The sequence below is a fragment of the Macrobrachium rosenbergii genome, chromosome 3 (assembly GCF_040412425.1).
Source record: "Macrobrachium rosenbergii isolate ZJJX-2024 chromosome 3, ASM4041242v1, whole genome shotgun sequence".
In the NCBI taxonomy this organism is placed as follows: Eukaryota; Metazoa; Arthropoda; class Malacostraca; order Decapoda; family Palaemonidae; genus Macrobrachium; species Macrobrachium rosenbergii.
The window spans coordinates 80,271,067-80,296,647 of record NC_089743.1 but is presented as its reverse complement, the minus strand read 5'-3'; the positions used below and the strand labels follow the sequence as shown (position 1 = coordinate 80,296,647).

At 38.0% G+C, this 25,581-nt stretch overlaps 2 protein-coding genes across 3 annotated transcripts; both read left to right on the top strand.

The window, feature by feature from the left end:
- Nucleotides 1–719: 719 nt before the first annotated feature.
- On the top strand, nucleotides 720–25,024 carry LOC136826198 (DNA polymerase iota-like). Of its 2 annotated transcripts, none has more exons than XM_067083270.1 (2): nucleotides 720–1,273; nucleotides 22,536–25,024. In XM_067083270.1, the coding sequence occupies exon 2, from the start codon at nucleotides 22,536–22,538 to the stop codon at nucleotides 24,735–24,737; it is 2,202 nt and encodes a 733-aa protein (XP_066939371.1). In that variant the 5' UTR covers nucleotides 720–1,273; the 3' UTR covers nucleotides 24,738–25,024. The 2 variants fall into 2 exon arrangements, with proteins under 2 accessions (XP_066939371.1, XP_066939377.1); XM_067083276.1 differs by having other exon boundaries at nucleotides 1,141–1,273; nucleotides 22,638–25,024.
- Nucleotides 4,599–19,052, top strand: LOC136851611 (DNA polymerase iota-like). The gene is made up of 4 exons (XM_067125964.1): nucleotides 4,599–4,733; nucleotides 5,341–5,640; nucleotides 16,104–17,210; nucleotides 17,723–19,052. The coding sequence occupies exons 1-4, from the start codon at nucleotides 4,599–4,601 to the stop codon at nucleotides 18,305–18,307; spliced, it is 2,127 nt and encodes a 708-aa protein (XP_066982065.1). The 3' UTR covers nucleotides 18,308–19,052.
- Nucleotides 25,025–25,581: the final 557 nt, after the last annotated feature.

Sequence of the window (25,581 nt, the reverse complement as noted above, 5' to 3'; positions counted from 1 at the left end):
ATATATATATATATATATATATATATATATATATATATATATATATATATATATATATATATATATATATATATATATATATATATATATATATATATATATATATATATATATATATATATATATATATATAAAAATGGTGCACGCTCAACAGATTCTTGATATAGGCTACCTGAAATTACATGATTTTTAAAGCTTGTTTACTTTTAAAGTTTATCAACGGAAGAAAGTTAATTTCTGTATGATTAGGCCTATACAGTACTAGTTTTAGGTAGAGCCTACCTGTATTCAGAAGCTATATGTATACTTTATATTTCACTTTCATTTTGCTAAATGTCATTATTAATAATGTATAATTGCAACATGCAGAAGTTATTTTTTCAACAATAATCACCAATAGACTAATGCAAATATTTAACCTAGTCTGGCGAATCAGTACATAACTGGTATGCAATTATTTTTTATATTCTAAATAAGGTTTTGCAGTAACTAGAAATAAATAGATTTCCTCAACTTGACCATTTCAACGACAGAAGTATATTTCGTTTCGAGTTACGATTGGAGCTATAGTCTGACTACGACGGCATGAGAACCATGAGATTCGGACAAGGCCATATTAATTAATGCACGCCATAACATCCTCAATTTACTCAAGTTTATTTTCAAAAAAGGACCCCTTTCAATGAAATCTTCCTGCGTATTCACACTCTCGCCCTACTACTCTGCAGATTTTCGTCGTGGCTGTAGCATTGTCCAATCTTCCCTCACAATTCATCTATTTCCACGGACTTTGGAACTAGCAATTCAAGGATAGTGGGGAGCTGTGGCCTGGCGAAGTTTCGTTTCTCTGTACTGACTTGAATGTTTTCAGTTTTATTTTGGAGACCGCCTTCAACTTACCCTTGGCGCAATTTTCAATTTTTCTGATGTTTCATTTCGTCTCGAAGAAAGTGTTGCTCTCTCCACACATTATGTGCCCAAACATAAATCTATTTTTTATCGAATCTGAACTGATACAACTGTATATTTAAAAAAAAAAAATATTTTCATAGTGATAACTTTTAATTCACTGACATGATTTGCGTAATCTGAGGAGGGTGGAAGGTTTCATAAGGAGGTATTTCACTTACGTAAGGACAAATGGCCTCCAGAGTTTGTTTACATCACGTGACCAAAACATAACCCAAGACCCGAAGCAGGTGGAACGGACGACACTAATAAATACCGTAAAGCAGAATTTCGATGAGAGGGAATTACGACATTGTTATCCAAGGTAAGTATCTGCAATACTGTAATTTGATCTACGAACTCGTCGTAGGATGTCAAAGGTTATGTTAATCACTAATTACAGTAGAAATTTGTGAAGCCCATCTTAATCCCTAGGCCAGGTTAGTCTAAATTTGTAATACTTTCTGTAATCCAGAAGTTGGGTGAATTTGATGACAGTTATTTGAAAGCAAAAGAATGGTTATTCATTGTTATAGTTGTATTATCCACATACTTCTGCTTGATATCATAGTCTAATTGCAGTTTGGCCGGGACTTGATTTTCGTATGTGGTCGTGTGCGCTTTGAGCATTTCAGACCTTCGTTTTGTTAGCATTGAATAATTTTTAGAGGTAGTGGACCCCCTTGCATACAGTTTTGGGTGACCACAATGGTTAAACCGCAGTTTTTGTGATGGTATAAACCCAAAGTGAGGGAAATAGCTTACCCTAGGCTAGTTTAGGACAAGGGCACATTGTCTGAGGTAAGGTTAGGTAAAGATCTGCTAAAACCAGAACAGCTCCGCATGGACTAGCCTGGTACCTTTGAAATTGATTTTTCCTATATTTCTAGAGTTGTTGATGAAGGATATGGTGTTGTTTATTGTCAGTCAATTATTATTAACCTCATATCTCTATTCAACATGGTTGGGGAGTGTTTAGGAATGCGGGGTTTTGGTTGGGGTATATTGCTCGGGGGGGAAAGACTGGACTGTCATGCTGTTATGGAATTGTTCCGTGCATGTGCAAGTCATTAGGGAGCCATATGTTCAAGAAGGGATTGGCTAAGGAAACCTATTATGAAAGGAACTATACAAACCTAATGTACCCTAACCTAGTAGGCTGTGTTACTTGCGCCCCCCAGGTGAAGTAAACTCCACTTCCTACCAAGGTTCCCCCATAGCACTGCTCGTTTGTGATAGGCCCCTATCATTCCAGGATGGCCAGCATACAGTAACTTATCAGTTCTAAGGTTAATTATAGTCGACTGCCAAAAAATAACGGTAAATTCTTGATAAGCAACCAAAATACTGCAGAAAACGTCAATTTCCAAGGTAGTACCCCATTCAACTGTTCTATAGTTTTACAAAAGGTAGGTCAGGTTATGTCGTATTTCCTCTGAAACACTAACTACACATAAGGGATAGCCGATATCAGGCGGTAAAATTGAAGATTACCGGGAACTGGGTCCTTCCAGTGAGCGACTGGAATGTTTACCACCTTTTGTTTAAGTTTTTGTTTGCGTTCATATTTCTTGTTTATGTTTATGATTTTTAGTGTCTTATGTTTATTATTTTACTTTCATCCCCAAGGGGTTGGTGGGTTGGTACTCAACACACATCCCATTTTGTATGTAAGCTGGTAGTTACCGAACCAGAGGAGTGCAGTAGTAGTCTTTGGTTTCACCAGTCAGGCCAAGTCACCCCATTATCCACATTGTCTCCATAGCCTACAAGGATTTATTTAACTTTACCTCACCTAGGGTGCCAGATGTTTACCTGGTCAGGTGGCATAGACCTCCACCTTACCTAAAATAGGGCAGTGTAAATTAAAGTTAAAAAAAAAAAAAAAAAAAAAAAAAAAAAAAAAAAAAAAAGCTTTTGACCTAACCTGACCTTGGGCACAGGCTCCTGACTTGGCTGGAGGGCTTTGTCTCCCTTGTGTCCACAACTAATCTAACTTAGGGCATTGTATATTAAACAAAAATATAGGCTTTAAACTAAACCTAACCTAGGCATTGGGTCCATGCCTGGGTGCTAGGTCATACCCTACCAACCCCCTGCCAAGTCTAACTTAACTTGAAACAAATATTAACCTTACCAAACTTATGGTGCTGGGTCCTTACCTGACCTCCCAGTAACATATACCAGGCTTGCTTATGTCGTGCATGATGTTACTACAAAATTCTAAAATAAATCTTATCTTAGGCAAGGATAATTATAGTCAGAACTTCCAAAAGTTTTATTGGGATGTTAGAATACACCTTTGTATATCCCTCTTGTATTTCCCCCCAACCAAAAAACATTGCCCACTTTGGGATCAAGTTTCTCTAAAAACTAGGCCTACCCTATTATTTTATTGCCAAATTGAACATCAAAAACATTTGAAACACACACTAAAACATAGGAAAATCATGGGGCTGTTAGAATACATCCTTGTCATTTTTTTATGTATTTTCTCCCACCTAAAACCCCAGTGTCCCATGGTGTTTTCCCATAATTGAAGGACATAAGACTTCAAGTATCTTTAAATAACCAATGTGCTACCTAAATGAATGTCAGAAACATTAAAAAACACTAGAAAAATTCAAATTAAAGGACATGTTTGCACCTAAGGAACCATGACCAAGAAGGAAGCTGGTATTTGTTCCCACACAATATACAAACCAACGGTCCTTTACATAAGAAATTACTTCAGTGAAGCTGGAACAGCTGTTCAACTTTTGAACAGGTTGGTTAGGTAGTTAACTACCATCCAGTAGGCAGGAGTCCTGCCTGCCTGGATGTAAACATTCCAATTTGCTTTTGGCCATCATACGATGCAGACATGTTTCCCGACTTTGCCTTGATTGCTGTTTTGCTTTTTTCCCAGTGGGATCTTTCTTGTATTGTTCTTTTTTGATCATAACATCTGCTTGTGTGTTTGATATTTACGCAACATGCAAACCCGTGAATCATCTAAACCTGTACGGAAGACCATTACCCAGCGTGTGTGTCCTGGTGTTGACAGCAAGGGTTGCACCCACTCCTGCTCACCCATTGATGTTGACCCTCATGTCCTCTGCACTAGTTGTTCCTGGTCGCTTGTGCAGAGGGTGAAGTTTACCGGCAGGAGGCAGTACAAGAAAACTTCCAAAGTGTCGTCTGGGGGTAACGCACCGCCAACTGTGCCTTTGATTGCCAACCTTTCTTCTTAGTTTCTCCCTCATGCTAAACTTCCGTGCATGGCTGTCTCTCCTTTGGCAGCAATCTCCCCCTCTTCGTCTTCACTTGCCTCGTCAGGTGAAGATTGCCGGGGTTGTGGGAGTGACCAGGACAACCTTGGCTTGGGGGGTCTCCACTCGCTCCGAGTGGGTAGCTTCTCCTTCAGAGCACAAGAAGTCTCCCTCCCCTCACCCGACTTTGTCTTCTCCAGGTCAGGTGGATGAGCTCTGGGAGACTTTGGTCTCCTTGGGGCTCTCTTGTGCAAGGTCTCTTGGCATACCTGAAGGCTTCATGCCCTCCTAAGCTTATGGTTGTGACTCAAGCCTCTGTCACCTCCACCACGACCATGGTGACTATGATTGGTGTTCACCAAGGTCCCCATATCAGTCGTGACGCATGTTCTGACTCTCATGACCCCAGCTGTGGTGGACCAGACTGCTGTTCGCACTCCTGCTCTGGAACCTCGAGTACCCCAAACCAGCACTGAGGAGTCTGCTCCTTGGTCTGGTACAGGCACAGAACAAGAGAAAGCGACAAATTTGCAGGTGCGTCATCACTTCTTGTGGGTACTTCTTTGACTACTCAGACCCGTTCCCACCCTATTGCTTCAGACTCGATGGTCCAAGCACACGGAGATGCAGTGAGGAGGTCCCCTGTGTAGTCTTCTTCCCACCAGGAGGCTTCAGTCTTGAAGAAGCCAGGAGGCTTCAGTCTTGAAGAAGCCAGGAGGCTTCAGTCTTGAAGAACACTAGAGCATGTTGGGAGGACAGCACAAGTTCACACCTGGCAGTGCCCTAGCCCTCATTCACGTTCGTGTGATCAGCTCCACTTGCCGGAGGAAAGTGTTCGGGTATGTTCGTGTGAACCTCTGTCCTCTCCTCGGAACAGCACCTCGCCATGGCATGGGTGCTCTCCTAGATCTGTGCTGCCATCGCTACCGCGGGTTGGTGACTGCCCACAGCCTCCCTCTCCTGCGGGTTCTTCCAGCAGGATAGGAAGGGCTGCAATATGAGGTTGACTTCTGCCAAATATGATTTGCATATAGTATGTATGAGTTGTAGTGGTCAAGTGTGTTCATTAGATTTGACTTGTGCCGAGTGTGTTTACTGGGACCCTAGTCAATGGAAAATTTTTACTTCTCACTTTTCCAAGTTAGAAAGAGATAGGAAAAGGAAAGTGATTGTTAGGAGTGACAAGTCATTAGCTAACAAGGAATCTTTGAAATCTTCCTCTGATGTTCCTGTTATTTCTGTCATGTCCCCAGTTCCCAGTCCTTCAGCTATACCACCTGTTCCCATACCCAGCCCTCATACTTCTGACCCCAATGCCATTGCCACCCTAGAAACGAAATTTGATCGTAAGTTTGAGTTGTTGGTGAATTCTATGGCCCAGTTAGGTGATTCAGTTCGTGCGCTTATGGACCATGAAAAGAGTGCTCAAAGTGAAGTGTTAGTGAAGGAGTTGGCTGTCTATCTGCCCACAGGCATTCGGCTCCTCAGTCACACCTGTAGTCGAATCCCAGGTGACGGCAGAACACCGTCGGAAAGGCTCCTTTTCGGATGCACACCATCTTTCCTCCAGTTCCGAAGCATTGAGTCCTGAATGCAGGCGCCAATGGCGTTTTAAGGATGAATCCAGACCACTGAAAAGGTCTGCAGTGGATGTGTCTAGCACCCGTCAGGTGCCTCGTAAGAAAGTTGAGGCTGAACCGTAGTGTACCTTTTGAGACAGCCCAGAGCATTTTTTGCCAGAAGTTTCTCCTGTGAAGTGTCTTGTTTCAGAGCCCAAACAGTCTCCAACAGTTTCTAAGCATAAGCACGCTGTGTTAGCGCGCCCATTGGCTCCTGATCTTCCTTCCGCTTCTGAGCACGCTTTAGTGACAAGCGCCCTTCAGCTCCCACACACTCCTCCAGACGTTCTTTGGCATCTTGAAGTGTAACAGTGTCAGCTATTCCTTCAACCTCCAAGGCTTCGGAAGCGCCATATTGCCCAGGCATTCAATAGCATCCAAGCATCCAGTTGCTCTCAAGCTCTGTATTTTCCGAGCACCCAGTGACTCCCAAGCGCTCTGTATCTTCCGAGTGCCCAGTAGCTCCCAAGCGCCCAACAGCCCCAACTTCCCTCTTCTCATCGTTCGGCAACAGCTTTGTCTCTTGCGGCGCCAACTGTTGCAGATCTGGCTCTGGCTGTCATCCAACAACAACTGGGGGACAGCTTGAGTTTTTTTTAAACCTCGGCCTCCTCCTGCTAGTGCTGTAGATGCACCCTTGTCTCTAGTTTCGTTGACCAAAGACGAGGCTCAGGATCCAGAGGAAGAAACTCCCACTATGGCATATTCAGTTCTCTTGTGTTTTCTGCTTTGAACTTTTCCTAATTTCTTCTTACCAGCGGCCTCTTCTCCAGTTTCCGCTTTCCAGATTTGTAGTCTTCTATTGGAAATATCCAAGCTTCCTAAATTGGTGCCCTCTGCTTTGGCTAGGAAGACTATGAGCGAAGTTGAGTACTGGTTAGCAGACAAGAGAGAGCAGGGGAAGGCTACATTCTGCTACCCACCCCTTCATGTTTGTTGTGAAGTAGATACTGTAGTCTTATTAAATTACCAGAGAAGCTCCTTCCCTGGGTGTGTCTGCCTCCTCCCAGGGAAACTTACCAGGTCTCAGTGAGTTCTCTCGCAGGTCTGCCTTTACAGCAGCTGTGATGTTTTCATCTGCCGAATGACTGCTTACTGAAAAATATCTTCAAGGTTTTTGAAGCAGTCAGCTTCCTGGATTGGGCAGTAGGCACCCTTGCCAAGAAAATCCAGGACTATCCTTCAGTTCCTGCGGACCTCTCTTCAGATTTTCTGGGCATTCTATCCTGCATTGATAGAGGGATAAGAGTCACTTCTCGCGAGTTAGTCTCCACCTCTTCAATGGGCATCTTAAAAAAAGTTAAGTATACCTTAGTTTTACCAGACCACTGAGCTGATTAACAGCTCTCCTAGGGCTGGCCCGAAGGATTAGACTTATTTTACGTGGCTAAGAACCAGTTGGTTACTTAGCAACGGGACCTACAGCTTATTGTGGAATCCGAACCACGTTATAGCGAGAAATGAATTTCTATCACCAGAAATAAATTCCTCTAACTCTTCATCAGCCGGCCGCGGGAATTGAACTCCGGCCCATCGAATGACAGTCTGAAGCTCAACCGACTCGGCTAACAAAGGGCTAATGGGCATCTTAAAGAAAAGATAGCTCTGGTGCTCTTTTTACCTCAAAAGGGGTTACAGCAGCACAGAAGTCGGTCCTTCTCTTCTCCCCTCTAGTACATGACTTCCTTTTCCCACAGTCGGTGGTTAAGGGGTTCGCCTCAGACTTACAAAAGACGTCTACACAGGACCTCCTATCGCAGTCCTCTAAACGTGCTTAGGAGAAATCCTCTTTCAGTACCAAGTCATCTTCACCTTTGCAGCGTCAGCCCTTTCGAGGGGGCAGGCAAAGGTTTCAACCAAGACCTAGAATTAACGTCCGCTTTTCCTCCAAGGCCATCGAAATCGTTAACCAAATCTTCCTCCAAGAAGTGAGGACAGTATTCCCCGTGCAGTAGTGGGTGCCAGGCTCCTTCATTTTTGGGAAGAATGAAGGAAGAGAGGAGCAGAACAGTGGGTCATAGAAATTCTCAAGAACAGCTACTTTAGGCTATTCCCTTCGAAGAATATCCACCATTAGTCAAGAAGCCCATTGCCTTGACTGCTTATTTAAAAGGCTCAAGGTTTTCTGCCCTGTCGAAGGAAGTTTCATCCCTTCTTCAAAAAAGAGCAGTAGAGGAAGTTACGATTGAGAATCAGAGGGATTATACAATCGCCTGTTCATGGTCCCGAAGTCTTCAGGAGGATGGAGACCAGTGGTAGATGTCAGCGCTCTAAATGTCTTCATCCCCCTCAGTGTGAGACCACCGTGATGTGGTGAGGGGGCTTTTGAACCCCAGGAATTTGTTCCCGGGTTTGAGTCCAAGAGTCTCATATGTGATTATTATTTGTTTGGATGAATTTTTTTGGAATTTTCCACTTTTGCTCAAATTTATTGGACTTGTTAAATAGGAAAAGATATTATAGCTGCGATTGGGTTTACAGTATATCCAAAGCTAAATAGTGAGAACTGTGGAAGGACCATCAACTGCCCGATAATGTTCGGACCTGAGAGTTATCAGATTGATAGCTCAAAGGTGGGACTGTTCTTTAGGGATGGACCACGGATTCCAGGAGGGTCTGGTTGTGGGGATAGGACTCTCAGGCATTCTAGTCGGTTTGCCCATAATGTGATTAGGGTGGGGATGATTGTATTCCTGTTATACTCTGTCCTAGCAAGCAGGTTTGGCTTACACTTGGGCCACTCTAATCATGTTGTGCCATCCCCCTGTGGGGTAGGGTAGGGGGTGGACATTTGGAAGTCAGTTTTCACTTGTGCCATTAGTGGAAGAATAAAACTCCATGAAAAGCTGATGATATCTTTTGAAGGTTTTCAGGTTAATTTTTTTTTTCTCCCTCAAATCTTTATGATAAGTGAAAATAAAGATTCGAGAACCCTGGTTCCTTTGATGGTAGCGACTTGGCACAGTTGACAACCGCTGGAACCACCTCTAACAACCTTTCTTTAGAAAAATCAAAAACGAATCTTGTGTAATCACACTGGAACCTTATGCTCCAGTACAAAACAAATCCAAAAGAAGTAAATATCATTTTGACCTAATCTTGACTCATTTCGACTCCCTGTTTGGGAGTGGAAGTTGGTCAAGGTTTCTAACCATGGAAATAGACAACAAATTTCAGCCCATAATGTGATTAGGGTGGGGATGATTGTATTCCTGTAATACTCTGTCCTAGCAAGCGGGTTTGGCTTACACTTGGGCCACTCTAATCATGTTGTGCCATCCCCCTGTGGGGTAGGGTAGGGGCGGACATTTGGGAGTCGGTTTTCACTTGTGCCATTGGTGGAAGAATAACACTCCATGAAAAGCTGATGATATCTTTTTAAGGTTTTCAGGTTAATTTTTTTTTCCCCTCAAATCTGTATGATAAGTGAAAATAAAGATTCGAGCACCCTGGTTCCTTTGATGGTAGCGACTTGGCACAGTTGACAACCGCTGGAACCTCCTCTAACAACCTTTCCTTAGAAAAATAAAAAACGAGTCCTAATGTAATCACACTGGAACCTTATGCTCCAGTACAAAACAAATCCAAAAGAAGTAAATATCATTTTGACCCAACCTTGACTCATTTCAACTCCCTGTTTGGGAGTGGAAGTTGGTCAAGGTTTCTAACCATGGAAACAGACAACAAATTTCAGCCCTAAAGTTGGAAAACTTCTCATTAAAAAGACAAATAAAAATGATGTGGCTTATAGAAGCCACAACAAAAAACCAGTCTGAAGACTATTTATCCATAAAAAGTATCAACAATGTGAATGTAAAAGTAAAGAAGCATGACACTGAACAGCATTCAGGGTACTTTTGTACTTCCTGAAAATAATGATGAACCAGTTGATAAGAATATGCCGTTGGACTCTCTTAAATGAGATATCCTAAAGTCCAAGATTGTGAGGTATGTGTAATATCAAGTAAACAGAATAATAAAGTACAGGGTATTAAGAATTGCAAAAATAAAATTTGAGTGTCAAGATGTACCTCACAAAATAAACATTTTGGGCCAAAATAGAGAACTGAGACCTTATGCTCTGAAGCCACTACAATGTCAAAATTGTAGTAAATATGGACACACGAAGAAAAGCTGTCGAAATGAACCTGTATGTGCTTATTGTGGTTCTGACGAATATGCCACACAATGGAAATGTAGTGAGCCAAAATGTGTAAATGTGGACAAGATCATCATACAAGGTCCAAAATGTATGTGCTGTACTATATATACAATACAGAATTGAAAGTGTTACAAGAAAGAACAGGGATGTCTATAAAAGAGGCTGAGTTGGAATTAAAAGTGAGAGGAATTCAAGATCCATCTAAGTAACATACGCATTCTTCAATAACAGGAACCAATAATGAAACAAAAATGCATAGAAATAGAATGCAGAAAAGTAAATCACAAGAAGAAATTAATGCTCAAGGGGAAAAAACTAAGATGGTAAAGAATAAAGAAACGGGTACAAATGATATGGATAACATTTTATCCAATTCATTTGAAATATTAATGCAAATAGGAACACAGGAGGATGCTACTACAGACGTAACAGAGGAGGGTCATGATAGACTGGAAATTAAAGATAAAAAAAGGCATTTGAGAAGAACACCACCCAAAACAAAGAAACCAACAATTATTAGAGAAACATCAGTCAAACCAAAGACAAAAGATATGAAGAAAGAACAAAAACAATAACAAGTTAAGAATATACCATTATCTCCTAAAATAATAGTGAAACCTATAGACACAGATATCGAAAACACTGAAGTGGAAGAGAACCGTACCATAGGTAACAATGACTGTGTCAAGTGAGAAGAGATTACTCCATCACCAATAACTGGTACAACAAGAGCAAATAAAGAAATATACATGGTAACACATGTGGATGTAATGATTGTTTCATTGCATTATGTAGTATTAACAAAAACATAAAAAATGATAGTTTAATAAACATTATAATAAATTTTATGAAATATAGAAAAAAGAAACCACTGATTTAAGCGTCCATGAAAAAGGTTGCATGTGCATTGAGCACTTAATATATAAAGAAAAGCAAATAAATGTTGTGAGTAAAGTATTAGAAAAAATCCAAGTTGATAATACAAAAATAGAGTAAAACTTAACCGCTGTATTATACAATGGAACGTAAATGGTCTACAGACCAGATTTCACCTAGAAGTACAATGGTTATTAAAAGAATATGAACTAATGATATTGTGTTGACAACATGTCAACAAAACTGTGTCAACAATAGGTAAATATACCCTAGCATCAACGTCACGAGAGAAAGTAGGATATTTAGGTACAGCCATATACAGGCGGTCCCCGGTTTACGACGGGGGTTCCGTTCTTGCGCCGCGTCATAACCCGAAAATCGTCGTAAGCCGGAACATCGTCGAAAATCGTCAAAAATCATAAGAAAACCTTACTTTTAATGCTCTGGGTGCATTGAAAACGATGTAAACTGCATTATTATTGAGTTTTACATCAAAAAAACCTTCAAATTATGATTATTCTGCCATTTTGGGGCCATATTTCTTCCGTCAGATCGGCGTACGCGTCGTAACCCCGAACATGCGTCGTAAGCCAGGAAATAATTTCTGATGAATATATTTGAAAAGCGTCGTAACCTCGGAACGTCGTAAGCCGGAACCGTCGTAAACCGGGGACTGCCTGTATGTACATAACGAAGTAGTTAATGACAATATACCTGTAAACATCGCTGACTTGCAAATATCAGGTATTAAAATTCAAATAAAAAGCGATAGTTATGTAATTTATAATTTATATGTAACCAACCTAATAAAAACTACGACATTGACAAACTTGAAGAATTATTTAATAATGCCAAGGAACCTACATTAGTAGGCAGTGATTTTAATGCTCACAACCCGATGTAATTGCACTGTACAGACTCAAATAGAGCAGGAAGTAAAATAGAAGAATTGTTGATTCATATGACATGTGCTGTATAAATAATGAAATCAGCTCATATTTTTCTAAAACACATGGAACATTTTCTTCAATTGTCTTAGCCCTATGTACAACAAACAAAGTAGTCAGATTGGATTGGAATACAGTTGACGACTTGCATACAAGTGATCATTTCTCAGTATTAATTTCATTATTACAAAATAATCCCTCCAAGCATGTCCCTCAATAAAACATTTATAAAGCAAATTGGGACCAATATGAATACCACACCAGGAATATCCCACCATTTGAATATTTAAAAGACCATAATGAAATTAACAAATTCCTTGTTGATTTCACTAAAAATGCTGCTGATAGAGCAATACCAAAATCAAAATCTCCAACAAAACAGAAAGTCCCATGGAGGTCTTGAAAACTATCAAAATTAATAAGAATAAAACACCAAATTGGAAGACGATTAGATAATTTGAATAGAAAGTTCGGTAAAATAAACACAAAATTACAGCTATTAGAAGGAACTTTACAAAAAATGACTATACTATTATTAGACATTGATGCATTAAAACCTCTATATAACAAAATATCTGCAATATTTAAAAGAGAAGTAATTCAAGGAAGAATCATTTCATGAGGAAATATGTATCAGATCTCTAATAATACACCCATACAACAAAAATATGGGAAAATTCAAGAAAATAAATGGTACCCATGTTAAACCACCTAGACATGCCATAATAAAAGATGGGAAAAGAATACTTTTGATACCAAAGAAATAGTAATACCAAGATAATAGAAAATTTAAAGTAAGAGGACAAAATTTAGATGAGCATTTCAAAACAAAGAAAAATAGTATAGAATTAATAACAATAAATTTTGAAACAATAGCAGATGTATATTATACAGAAAATTTAATATGAAAATGTGAATTTGCTCTGTTGAACGGCAATAAATCTGCCCTTGTGGTGACAATATTTGCTTTGAAATGATCTGCCATGCAGCACCTTTGGGAAAGACATACTATTAGGTTTTATAACCACTTATATTTTGAAATTTATTTCCTGATGAATGGCATAAAGCTATAATTATTCCTATCCCCAAAACCTGAAAAATCCCAGCAATGTAAACAGTTACAGACCAATTTTCAATGTTGTTTATGCAGATTACTAGAGAAATGGTAAATGCTCAATTAATGTGGCACAGTCAGAAAATAAAATTTTGACTCCCACTCAATTTGGGTCACAGTGTAACAGATCTACACTGGATTCTCTGTCTAACTTGGAAGACCACATCCGAAGAGGATTTGAACGAAAATAGATTACTATAGCTGTCTTTTTTGACACTGAAAAGGCATATGATACTACATGCAGATATGCAATATTAAAAACATTACATAAAAACAGCATCCGTGGACATTTACTTAGGTTTATCCAAAACTTTCTGACAAATCGCACTTTTCAAGATAGAATTGATGATGTATTGTCAAGTACATTTCCACATGAAAATGGTGTTCCACAAGGATTGATGATGTATTGTCAAGTACATTTCCACTTGAAAATGTTGTTCCACAAGGAAGCATCCTTAGTGGCACACTGTTTACTTTAGCAGTAAATGATATGCGTAATAATCTACCTATCTGAATTAAAAGTAACTTGTATGTTGTTATTAGAAAACTAGTTAGTATTAATTGACTGTAGTCCTTATATAGATAATTTATTCAATACTACAAGCTAATTTGATTACAAATGTGTAGCTGTAATACATTTTATTAAATATCTATGTTAACTTAAACCCTCCAAGATTTATGTTAGCTTTGACACCAGTATATAGCTGTATTACTTATACACAGTTAGTCCGTTTGCAAGGGCTGTGTGAAATTTAATTTTGAATGTCATGCCATTCAGACTCACGGCTATAAACTAATTTGTTTAACTAACCCAAGCTACTGTTTCATATGGCATAGGGTAACCCTAAGTGGACAGATCCCCTCGTGAGAGGATCTAAAACAGGTTTTGGGTGGTAGACGGATCCCCTCTGAGGAGTATTAATATTACGTGCCATACAATTTAACTGTATTGAGTGGGAAAGAGTTTCCTTCACTTCAGTGGCCCATAAATGAATTGTGGCAACTTTAGAATTCAGCTCAGCTCAATCAGTTGGCATCTCAGGGAGATCAGTATTGTTCATGACTTGATGGTGGATTGTATTGATCCTCTCTCTCCCATGATGTCTTTTTATTTATTTGCTCATAAATATGCCCAGGGATTGCTGTCGGTTTTAGTTCTTATCTTTTAAGATATGATGTCAATTATAACTGTAATTTTGCAAAGAAATATTAGAAAACACATGCATACCCCCAAAAGAGTTACTGCATCTCCCGATCTCAGTAAATTTTTGTAAATATACCCAGAATTTGTTACTGGTTTTAGTTCTTATCTGTTATGATACTGTGTGAGCTGTAATTATAATTTTACAAAATAAGATAAAATAAATTATTAGAAAAAACATGTATAACTTAGTAAAATTTATGAGTGTTTTGTCAAAGAGGCCCCACACAGGCTTGTCACTTCAAACTTCCCGAGGAAGGTAGGGAAAATTTTTTAGAATTTTTTTTCTTAAACCATGTGCATTTGCATATCTTCCACTTTCCATTGATGTGTTTTTAGTTAAATTGGCCAGCCTTAAAGTTTGCCTGGTCTGGGGGGGGTTTGCATGATATATAATTAGCCCATTCCTTAAGGGTTAATGCTTCTAACATAATCTAGGTTAGGTTAATATTAGAGGATTTCTTATCTAGGTTAGGTTAATATTAGAGGATTTCTTAGAGGTTCTTGTTAACCTATTCTAGGCCACTGACTATTCTAGGCCTATTAAAAGGAAAATATTTGACTAATATGTAGCCATATAGCTGGACTACCGATTTATTTTGCTATTATATAATCCTAGGGTCCTTGGTCTAAGCTAGGCCACTTTAGGATATGTAATCCTAGGTTATAGGCTACAGACAATGTCCATTATTAATCTAGTCTATATTATTCTCACTTACTGCCTAGATTATTGTAGATGTCATATCTGAAAGGATTTTCTATATTGATTATAAATTGTGGAACATATCTTTTAGTTAAAACATTGAGTTAGGACAAATTCTTTAAAATGATTTGCGGTTTACAAAACTAGCAATCAACGATCATGAGTAAGTGCCAACCATGTGTTGGCAAGAAATGCCGGGTTCCAGCTTTCACATACAAATTGATTACAGTACTAATTTCAAAAGTTTAAAACTAAAACTTTAATTGGAACTTAAAATTAAGTACTTAGCTTGCTATTTCAGATGTTTCCATGATCCTTGCCAATGAAAACGGAGAAAAAAGTCTAATTTTTTGGATCACCGACGAAGAATAATGGTTGTTTGGTCTTTGTGTCAGTGTGTTGTCGACAGTGTGGCGGGCGGCGCATGCATAGTAAACACTTCTTTCTCTAGCAGGTTTTGGTGATGGAAGAACCTGGGTATACAGGCTCACTGTAAGATTTGGGAAAGTGCCCCTTTATCTTTGAGTCCATTACATACTCCGTGTGTTGTAGTGTTTATCACTACGACACAACGCGGCCACGAGACCAGCTAAAAGAGAATTCTTTGATATTAGTTTGGTCACCATGGAGCTCTGGTGGACTATGGAAGGGTAACTCCTTGAGGATGAAACAGGCGACTGCGCTATCAAAAAGTTTTTAGTTTAACATGTGATGGTTGTTATTTACAAGTATATTGAGTATTTATGGTTATGCACAGTGTTGACAAGGTAGGGGGAGAAAGGCTACAAGTTGCTGTGTTACACCATAGAATTTTTTACTTGACCTTTATCTGGATTTCGCCCATATCCAACAGGGCCTTGGCTCTATCAATCTGGATAATATAGAGATTAATTATATATGTTAAGTAAAGAAATCTTGGAAATATTTTTTCTTAAGTATTTCAAATCTGTCCTGGTTTCTGAGAAAGTGAGAAATGACATTTTATTGCATAATGGTGTGGATTAACTAATGTCTCAAAATAATGCTAGGCTTACCTCTTGAAGAAATATAGGTTGTATAACCTTTGAAATGCAGGCATCTCTGGGAGCATGAGCCAGTGCTGGCACAAGCGTAGCTTAAAATAAGCAACAATAACAGCATAAGAAAATACTTGAGGCAGAGGTCTGAATGTCGAAGGTGAAGAGGATGATGGGCTGACTGAAAATGTTTTACCCAAAACATTAGTCTTAAAAGATGTTACATTAGTATAAGCTTTTTTTAACAAGTGGATGATCTTTTTCAGATGGATAAAAACTTGGACTCAACCGAACTTGATTGGACTCTCCATCCAAAGCAACATCAGAGAATAATTGTACACATTGACATAGATTGCTTTTATGCACAAGTGGAAATGGTGCGTAACCCTGAGCTACGAAACAAACCAATGGGAGTCAAGCAAAAGTTTCTCATGGTCACCAGCAATTACACTGCTCGAGCACTTGGTGTCAAAAAGCAAATGTATGTGACAGAAGCATTGAAAGTCTTACCAGAACTGATACTTATTGATGGTTCAGACCTCACACCTTACAGGCAGTGTTCAAATGAAATATCGTCTATTGCTCAAACATTCACTCCACATGTAGAACGAATGGGTTTAGATGAAAACTTCATAGATATAACGGATAAAGTTAGAGAATCATGTGAGTCATGTAACGGTGAAATAGTGGGACATTTTTATGGTGATAAAGAAATAAGTAATGTGACTCAAAGTGATCCGTGTGGTTGTGGGTGTTACAAACGGCTCATTGTTGGTACTCAAATTGCAAGTGACTTGCGGAAGGAGATTTTCGAGAAGACAGGTATCACTTGTTGTGCTGGTATTGCTCACAACAAAGTTCTTGCTAAAATGGTATCAGGTTATCATAAACCAAATCAGCAGACTGTTATATTTCCTTGGCAAGTTTGTGAACTGATGAACTCATTAGATCATGTAAAAAGTATACCAGGTATTGGAAGTGTTACAAGTAAAACTCTAGAAGAACTGAATATTTCTTCTGTCCAAGCCTTACAAAGGGCAAATGAGAAAATCTTGAGAACCAGATTTGATGAGGAGACATGTAGAAAATTGAGGAACCTGAGTTTTGGAATAGATGAAGGACTTGTGCGTGGAAGTGTTCGTCCTCAGAGTTTAGGCATAGAAGATGCATTTACTGTAACAAAAGTTACTTCATATGAAATAATAAAGTCAAAATATAAAGCACTTTTAGAACGACTTCTTAAATTGTTAGCTGATGATGGCAGAATCCCATTATCTTTGAAAGTAGTTGTACGTAAATCAGATGGCATAATAAAGTTTGGACCTCGAGAGTCAAAGCAAATTCCACTATCTGGTTCATTTTTTTCAAAAGGAGTAAGTATAATAAGTGAAAATACAAAGTCTTCATTATATAATTTGATTATTAGTGCCTTTCTTAAGATGGTAGATACAAATAAGCCTTTTTGCCTTACTCTTGTTGGGCTAGGATTTACAAAGTTGATAGAACAGCCATCTGAAAATAAATCCATAGCACAGTTTTTTAAGAAGCGACCCCATGACCATTCAGAAGAAACCAGGATTGAAAGTGAGGAACAAAAGCAGGTTAAACTCCCCAAGAATGATGTTCCTCCTTCTGTGGAAGGAAGTAAATTACAAGAACCAAATGTAGGGAAAAGTATGATTAATAAGAATCGTCATACTGATGGAGAATTTACTGAGGCGGTCAATGGTGGCAGTATGGATGTAGCATCCAAAAGCCACATACAAGCGCAAGAAAAGACTTTGGTTGTCAATAATAGCAGTTTATTGAGTCACAGCCTAGGCAGGGATTGCAGCAGTTCAAATTCATCATCAGATAGATTAAATAACTTGGAATCCATTCGCAGTCTTCTAATAATTTTATTGACCCCGATGTCTTCAATTCTTTACCAAAAGACATTCAAGAAGAGGTTCTAGTTAACTATAAGGCAACCAGTAATTTGGATGTAAAAAGTGAAACAGTTGTTACAGAACTTCCTGTGACCATTCCCTATAATAAGAAGGGTAATAATCGGTCATCATTTGAGAGTTATTTCATGCAAGGAATTAAACAGCATTCTAGTGATGCTTTACCTGACAACAAGCAAAAGAATCCAAGGGAAGAAAAAAAAGATGCCATTACTAAAATCAGTCCTTGCAGTTCTAGAGCTAGTTACCTAGGAAATGAAAGGAATCCTGAAAATGAACACTCCCCATTATCTTTTAAGAAGTTTACAGAAGACATAAAATTTAATGATGCTGACCGTGAATTACTGGACTCTGTAGACTATGATGTATTTAATGCTTTACCAGAAGAGTTACAAAAGGAAATTTTAGATGAGAAGAGAAGCCAAAGAACTAATTCAGGTTTGCAAAGAGCTGTTGATTTACAATCTACAACCCAAAGAAATGTTCAGTCCTCCCCTATTTTGAAATACTTTAAGAAAATATAGCTGAGAAATTGACACAATTATTGATTTTTTTTTTCATTAATTTTTACCCCTTACAGTATTTGTGAAGTGATTTTTTTGTTCTAAAGATATGAAGCTTTCCATGTTCATAAATTTTGAGATTTAGTCATTATGAGGAGGTTAACATTTTGGCATATTGTTATGAGCAAATTTCCACTGTTAATCAGATACATTTTCTTAGCCCTCAGGTTTTTTTTATTATATTAATATTGGTGTGTTGAATAAAATCAGAATTAACTATTTACGATACTGCTTATTTAATTTGTTATACCTGGTTTAGTGCGAGGTGTGTGCTACTGGAGAAGTTCTTTTATATTGTCGATTAATATTTCTATATGTATGCAGCCATACATAGAGGAAACATCCATTGTGTGAATGGCGTGTTTGGTAACATGGTCATCTATAATCAGTAGAAATCTTATGTCTTCCCTCAAGCTGAGTACTATTTCTGAAGGGAGCCCATTATTCTGTATGTCACAAATATCATTACAGCCCTGGCTATTTATAAGATATAGTATTCATTATTTTTATCTCTTGTTTTTTCATATTTTCTGTATGAAATGGATATATTGATTTTTTATTTGATAATTTCTTCAAATACGCTAGTATATTAGCAGAATTCTGGTTACTTTGATAGTATATGACAAGAGAGAGAAGAATCAAGGGCTTTACCACTTGTGGCCTCTGATTAATTTGTAGAGATTCTATGAATAAAATGTTATCATTGTATTTTGTATACTTCTCATGAAGTTCATGAATCATTAGTTTTGTGTTTTGCCTGGATGGTTTTAAATATTTTTCTTCCTTAATTATGTCCTGTCCTGATACACTGTACTCAGCCTTAATTTTTTTGCTGATTTTTCTTTCCAAATTCATAATCCTAGCTTTTCTCACTTGAAAGTTGGGTGTATTTTATATTCTGGTGATTCAATATTATTAGTCCTTTCAGAATGATAACTTCAAATGGTCTTGCAAATTTCATCCCTTGAGATTCGGAAGATATCAAATGATATCTGTAGAAATAAAAAAAAATATTTTGATGCTGTTAGTACTTGGATAATGCTTGGAGAGGGCAGGCATGGTTTATCTCTTATCTCCTATGCTGGTAACAGCTATTCAAGGATAATTATTATTAAACTTGTCCTAGTGGAGAATTTCACAAATTTTTACCTGTTTTTCTTGATACATGTATTTCCCTTTTTATAGCGAACATTTCCAAGACCCACTGTATTTAAGTTTCTTAAGCATGTCGGGATGCTGAACAGAAGCAGAGACTTTTGATTTACAATACAGGCAGTTCCCGGTTAACGGCGGGCTCGGTTAACAGCGATGCTGTTTTATGGGGCTTGTCTAGCGACGAAAATCTGCAATTTTCGGTGCCAAAAATTGCCGATTTCCATCTCGGCGCCGATAATTGGGTATTGGCGCCAATACGCATACCTAACAGAGGCGCGATAATGAAAATCGGTGCTGGCGCCGATAACCCCGAAAATCGCCAAAAAATCGCTGAAACGCTGATTTTTGGTTAGCAGCGATTTCGGTTATCATCACACCCTCAGAAACAGAACCCGCCCGATAAATCATGACTGCCTGTATACCATTATGCTGTTATATAAGCATAGACCCCTGAAATGTAAATATACTTTGGCAAAAGCACATGTTCCCAAGAGACATGCAAAATTGTCCTGCGGGAAATATGCTGCTAGATTGTTTCACATCTGGGAAAAATTTGAGCTTATTCTGTAAAAATTCTTTGGAAATATGGCAGACCACAACATGTCATAAACTCCAACTGGGCAGGGATAACATTAGTTTTGTGTAAAGTATTCAGATTTAGTTTTAAGCACGGACTCCAGATTCAAATACTCAGTATTGTAGTAATTGTATTCAACTACTTTTTAGGCAAGAGCAACATGCATGATGGAGTCTCATATCCAGACTGAGTTCTCACAATGTACTGCCATTCCTAGAGTTATGATGGAGTTATATTCCAATAAACCTGTAGTAAGGTAAAAATAATGAAAGTTGAAATTGCATGTGGATACATCTATCCTAAAGAACAACATGGCCTAGCCTAGGCTAGTGAATCTAAATATGCTTAGAATGTTTGCATTACCCTGGTGTAGGGCAAGGTGATTCAGAGAGGTTGTTTTATGTATTATATTGAAAGTGAAAAACAGAATGGTTGTAAGGGTACCCACCAATAAGGTACACATAAGAAAGCACTGCAGGCTGGAAGGATGTGTGAAGAATACTCTTCCTTTAAGATGGTCGAGATCTTCAATCGCAAAAGTCTGAGTTCCTGTGTTATGGGCATTACAGGCATGCTGCCTTCGTGTTTGGCAATTATCTTTAGTTTCTCCTCAAGGGTAATTGCCTTCCTCCTCTTCTTACCAGTAGCAGGAGGCAGATGGGCAATTTTTTTAGCTATTATGGATGCTGAAAAAGACAATGTAGAAATACAAGGGTATCCAAAAAAAACATAGCAACACAAAAAACTAAGAGTATCTAATGTATACACTAGTGATGACATAGCAAACTGGGAGATGAGAAGTGCTGATGCTGTCTGGATGCCCAGCATTCACGAGAGAGTATTGTACTGTCTGTTGCTTGCCTGGGAAAAATTTAAATTCAGAATTTGAAATATGGTCTCTACTGAAAATGCATTATTGCTGTTGCCATTGTAAAGTCAAAATATCATGAGGCAAACCATCATAACCTGGGAAATGTGTATAAATACTGCTCAGGATGTGCGGCCATCTGCAAGTAAACATATTATTCTTCTGTATCCAGTTGCCTGTTGTTGTTGACTGACCTGTGTTCAGGAAGCTGGTGATTGGCAGTTACCGCTGTTAATGTGCAGGTGTCCAGTATGGAACAACTTGGTATGCTACATATGAGTATTTGCTATTTGTTAAGCTTCAGTCATAAACTTGTGCAAGACCAGCATTATTGAGAAGGGGAAATGCATTTTGAGGTTACTGCAAATTCTGGTACTGAGTCTTTTGTGGACTCAGTTATGTTGCAAGTTGCTGGTAAGATGTCGATGATACTGAAACATCAAGGGATTGCACAAATTACACCATACTACATCAGCCCGGGGCTATAAAACAGCTCTTTTTGAAGATCTTCCTCAGATTGAATCCTATAAATTCACGAGAATTGAGGCTTCTTTTCAGTAATTGATAGTTATAATATTGTCATAACTTCCCCCTCCCAAATGGGATTTTATGCCTGTCCCATGAAGTCTTACAAAATCGCCATACAAGTTCCTTGAGCAGGCCCTGGTGCAGGACTTGTTGATCGCAAAGAGTCATCCCTCAAGCTTTTGCATCCACTAAACATATCAATCAACGAATCACAATGAAAATAATCTCACTGACTGCCAGTTACTGGGATATGTAATGGTAGCTGGTATTTCATGTTATTCATCGATGGTCATAGTAGGTGGACACAGGTTATAGGGAAAATGGTTATGACAATAAAGTTCTGTAGCAAAGCTTGCTCAAATAGCTTGTAGAGAGATTTTGAGACTAAAATTTAAGTGTAAGGCTAGGCATCTGGTAATCTTGTCAGAAATGGACATCATTCTATTAAGTCATAAATCTGAGAAAATATGTAAAAGGTTTGTCCTTTAAATGGATAAAAAAAATTGTATTTTTATATGCCAGTGTTAAAAACAACCTTTCATTGGTTTTCTCTGGTTTATTAAGGCAGCAACAACTTATGAGAGACAGTGATAAATGGAACTTTCTATTGAGGAAGACTCGAGACCTTTTTTCTGTTGATGACTTGGTTTTCGGGTAACATCTCTGTACTGGACAGTATAACATAAATACTGTACACTATAAGAATTTTATACACTTACATAAAAATTTGTTAATCCTTAACAGACTGCCATATCCTTTCTTGAAATTTTATAACTTTTGCATCTTTTGCCTAGATAGAGTGTATGCAATTGATTTTTGTAATACAGTACCCTGTAAAGACATTTGATTCTTCTGTGCAAAATAGGTCCTTTCCATTGTACAGTATTGTTTTTAAGTTGTTTGGAATCTGATTATTGTTTCATTTTGCATTAACTAATATGTAAAGCAATTTATAATAATATGGAAGAAGAGTTGAATATATGCTGCTTCACTGTACTGTAGGTTTAAGGCCCAGGATAAGTAGTGTGTTTTATTTCAATTTGTTACTGATGCTATTTCAGATGGACAAGAATTTTGATAGTCTGGATGATGAGTGGGCACTTATCCCTGAACAACACCAAAGAACAATTTTGCACATTGATATTGACTGTTTCTACGCACAGGTGGAAATGGTGCGGAATCCAAGTCTTCATGGGGAGCCTGTTGGCATCAAACAAAAAAATATCATGATCACCTGTAATTATATCGCTAGATCGCTTGGAGTAAAAAAAAGTATGTTTGTAAGTGAAGCACTTAAGTTGTTACCAGAGTTGATACTTGTTGATGGCTCAGATCTGACACATTATAGACAGTTTTCTACAGACATATCCAAAATTGTGCAGAATTTCTCAACTTATGTGGAACGATTAGGACTTGATGAAAATTTTCTGGATGTCACGGAGAGAGTGAGTCAGTGTTTAGATAAATATGGGAAAGAAATATGTGGACATTTGTATGGAGATAAAGAGGAAAACCAAATGCCAAAGTGTGATCCATGTGGCTGTGGTTGCTATGAACGATTGATTGTTGGCTCCCACATTGCTAGAGAAGTGCGTGAGGCAATTTATAAAAAAACAGGAATAACTTGTTGTGCAGGCATTGCACACAATAAATTGATAGCAAAAATAGTGTCAGGTTATCACAAACCAAATGATCAGACCCTTATTTTTCCATGGCAGGTTTGTGATCTCATGAATTCACTTAAGTCAGTAAAATCAATACCAGGAATAGGAACTGTAACAAGCAAAGGTCTCAATGAATTAGGCATATCATTGGTTCAGGAACTTCAAAGTGTCACATTGAAAACGCTAAGAACAAAGTTTGACATTGAAATGGTTAAGAAATTAAAGGACTGGAGTTTTGGTATTGATGAGAGCCCAGTTCGTGGCACAGTTCTTCCTCAAAGTATTGGTTTGGAAGATGCATTTAAGAGAGAAACCTCCTTTGAAAAAGTTAAAGTTAAATATAAAGTTTTGTTAGAAAGGCTTTTGAAACTTGTAGCCACTGATGGTCGGGAACCGTCTGTTATGAAGGTTTCTGCTCGGAAGTTTGACTTGAGCAAGAGGTATGGTCATCGAGATACAAAGCAGGTTCCCCTGTCATCGTCTTTCTTCTCAAAAGGTGTTGAAAATATTAGTGAAAGTGCAAAATCAGCAATGATGGAGATAATTATCAAAACTTTCCAGAAACTAGTAGATGTTAATAAGCCTTTTCAACTTACAATGGTTGGGCTTGCTATGACGAAGTTTGTAAATCAGGTACCGCATTCAAAGTCCATCGTTCAGTTCTTTCAGAGCACCTCAGTTACCTCTCAGACAGGACAAGGTTACAAAAGTAAGGAACAAATTTCTGGAAAAATACTCAGTTGTAGTGATTCTGATATGTCAGAAGGATATTCAGAGTTGAAAGAGTCAACATCTAGAAATGGAGATGGCACATCAAACGATAGAGATTTTGAACAAAGGTCTTCTGTGTTATTAGGAATTGGGAAAGAAAGTGAAGACACCAGAAAACAGAGAAAACAGATGAAATCTTGTTCTAAGATGATAAACACTAAAACAAAAAATGTACCACATTGTAAAGTTGCTACTGAGGACAATGAATTGTGCAAAGATCAGGTCGGTAGTGATTATTTAATGGGCATGAACGATGGTTCATTTTCTTTACCTAGCGATATTGATTTTGAAGTTTATAATGCATTGCCTAAAGAACTCCAAGATGAAATTCTCTCGTCATATAGAAATTTTGACACCAGAACTAGTAAATTTTCCAGCACAGTTAAAGGTCAGCATAGTAAAATCTGCAGCCAGACAGAAAAGTCTGCAAGTATAGAGGGATATTTGGTACCAGTCAACAAAAGTGTTCCAGAGAATGAAAGTCTTCAGAAGAAAGCGAGTAGTAACCATAGTGTGCGTGACAGTGGTCCATCATGTAGTTACAGCTCAAATACTCTATATGTTAGAGAGAAAAGCGTTTGTGTTCCTACTAAGGCTGAGATATGTGAGTCAGATACAGAAAGTGGTACACAGGTCAGTGGTCATTTACCGGATGGTATTGACTGTGGTGTGTTCAGAGAACTTCCCAAAGAGTTACAGAAAGAAATATTGGAGACAGAAGGGGTGTACAAGAAGGCAGTAAGTCCAACAAAATCAACTAAATTATTGCTAAAGAAGAGAAAAAATGTTCAAGGACCATCAATTTTAAAATATTTAAAAAGAACTTAGTTAAAAAAGAATAACTTATGGCAGAAGTTTAAATGTGAAATGAATGTGTTCAGAGGCTTCCTAAAGACCTAATCGTAACCATTTACATTTCATCACCACCCCATTGGTCATATTCATAGTTTAGAATGTCCTCAGAGATACTTGTCTGTAGTCTTCCAAACAGAAGAATGCTTGTTACGCTTGTACCATTGGAATTGACTGTAAAATATTAACTGCCTGTAGCAATGTTACCATGTTAGTGTTTCCCAAGGTGTTTGCCTGATAATATATACAGTTATGGGTCACCAGTGTTCATTTTGAATTATTTTCCTATCATTTCACTTCTTTACTAGCTAACCATGCTTTTTTCGGCTCACTTTCACCTTTTCCTTTTTTATTTTTTTGAAGTGTAAGCATAGTTTTCATTATGGCAAGTTTATGTTATGACAGATTCTACATGTAGCAGTGATTTTTTTTTTTTTGGAGGGGGGAGGGTATAGTATTTTCAGGTTTTTCTCCAGCTTCATTTGTGTGTAGTATTTTTGTATACTAGATAGTAAACAAATTGCTTCATAGTTAATGCAGAGAAGTAATTCCATCGTGTTACACTCTCTCATTTGTTGTGTGTGTGTGTATGAAATGCTGGTTTGTGTTTTCCTACTTCTCTGTTTAATGCTTATTGTTTCCTTTTTTGTGCATCTTTGTTTTATTATAACTCCATTAATCCTGTCCTCCGGTCAGCAGCTCCTTTCAACACTGGAAAAGTGGTGATAGTCATGTTTACCTCACCCATGTATTTGTTCCTGTATTTCACTTATTTTTATAATCTGCTTAATTATCTTTTGTTAATATGAGAATCTGGACT

Excerpts from the sequence above, each read along its gene's own strand:
- LOC136851611 (XM_067125964.1), top strand. The coding sequence starts at position 4,599 with ATGACCCCAGCTGTGGTGGACCAGACTGCTGTTCGCACTCCTGCTCTG. Across the intron at positions 4,734-5,340 it reads AGAAAGCGACAAATTTGCAG|TTAGAAAGAGATAGGAAAAG; the intron begins GTGCGTCATCAC and ends CACTTTTCCAAG. Across the intron at positions 5,641-16,103 it reads GTGCTCAAAGTGAAGTGTTA|ATGGATAAAAACTTGGACTC; the intron begins GTGAAGGAGTTG and ends GATCTTTTTCAG.
- LOC136826198 (XM_067083270.1), top strand. The coding sequence starts at position 22,536 with ATGGACAAGAATTTTGATAGTCTGGATGATGAGTGGGCACTTATCCCT.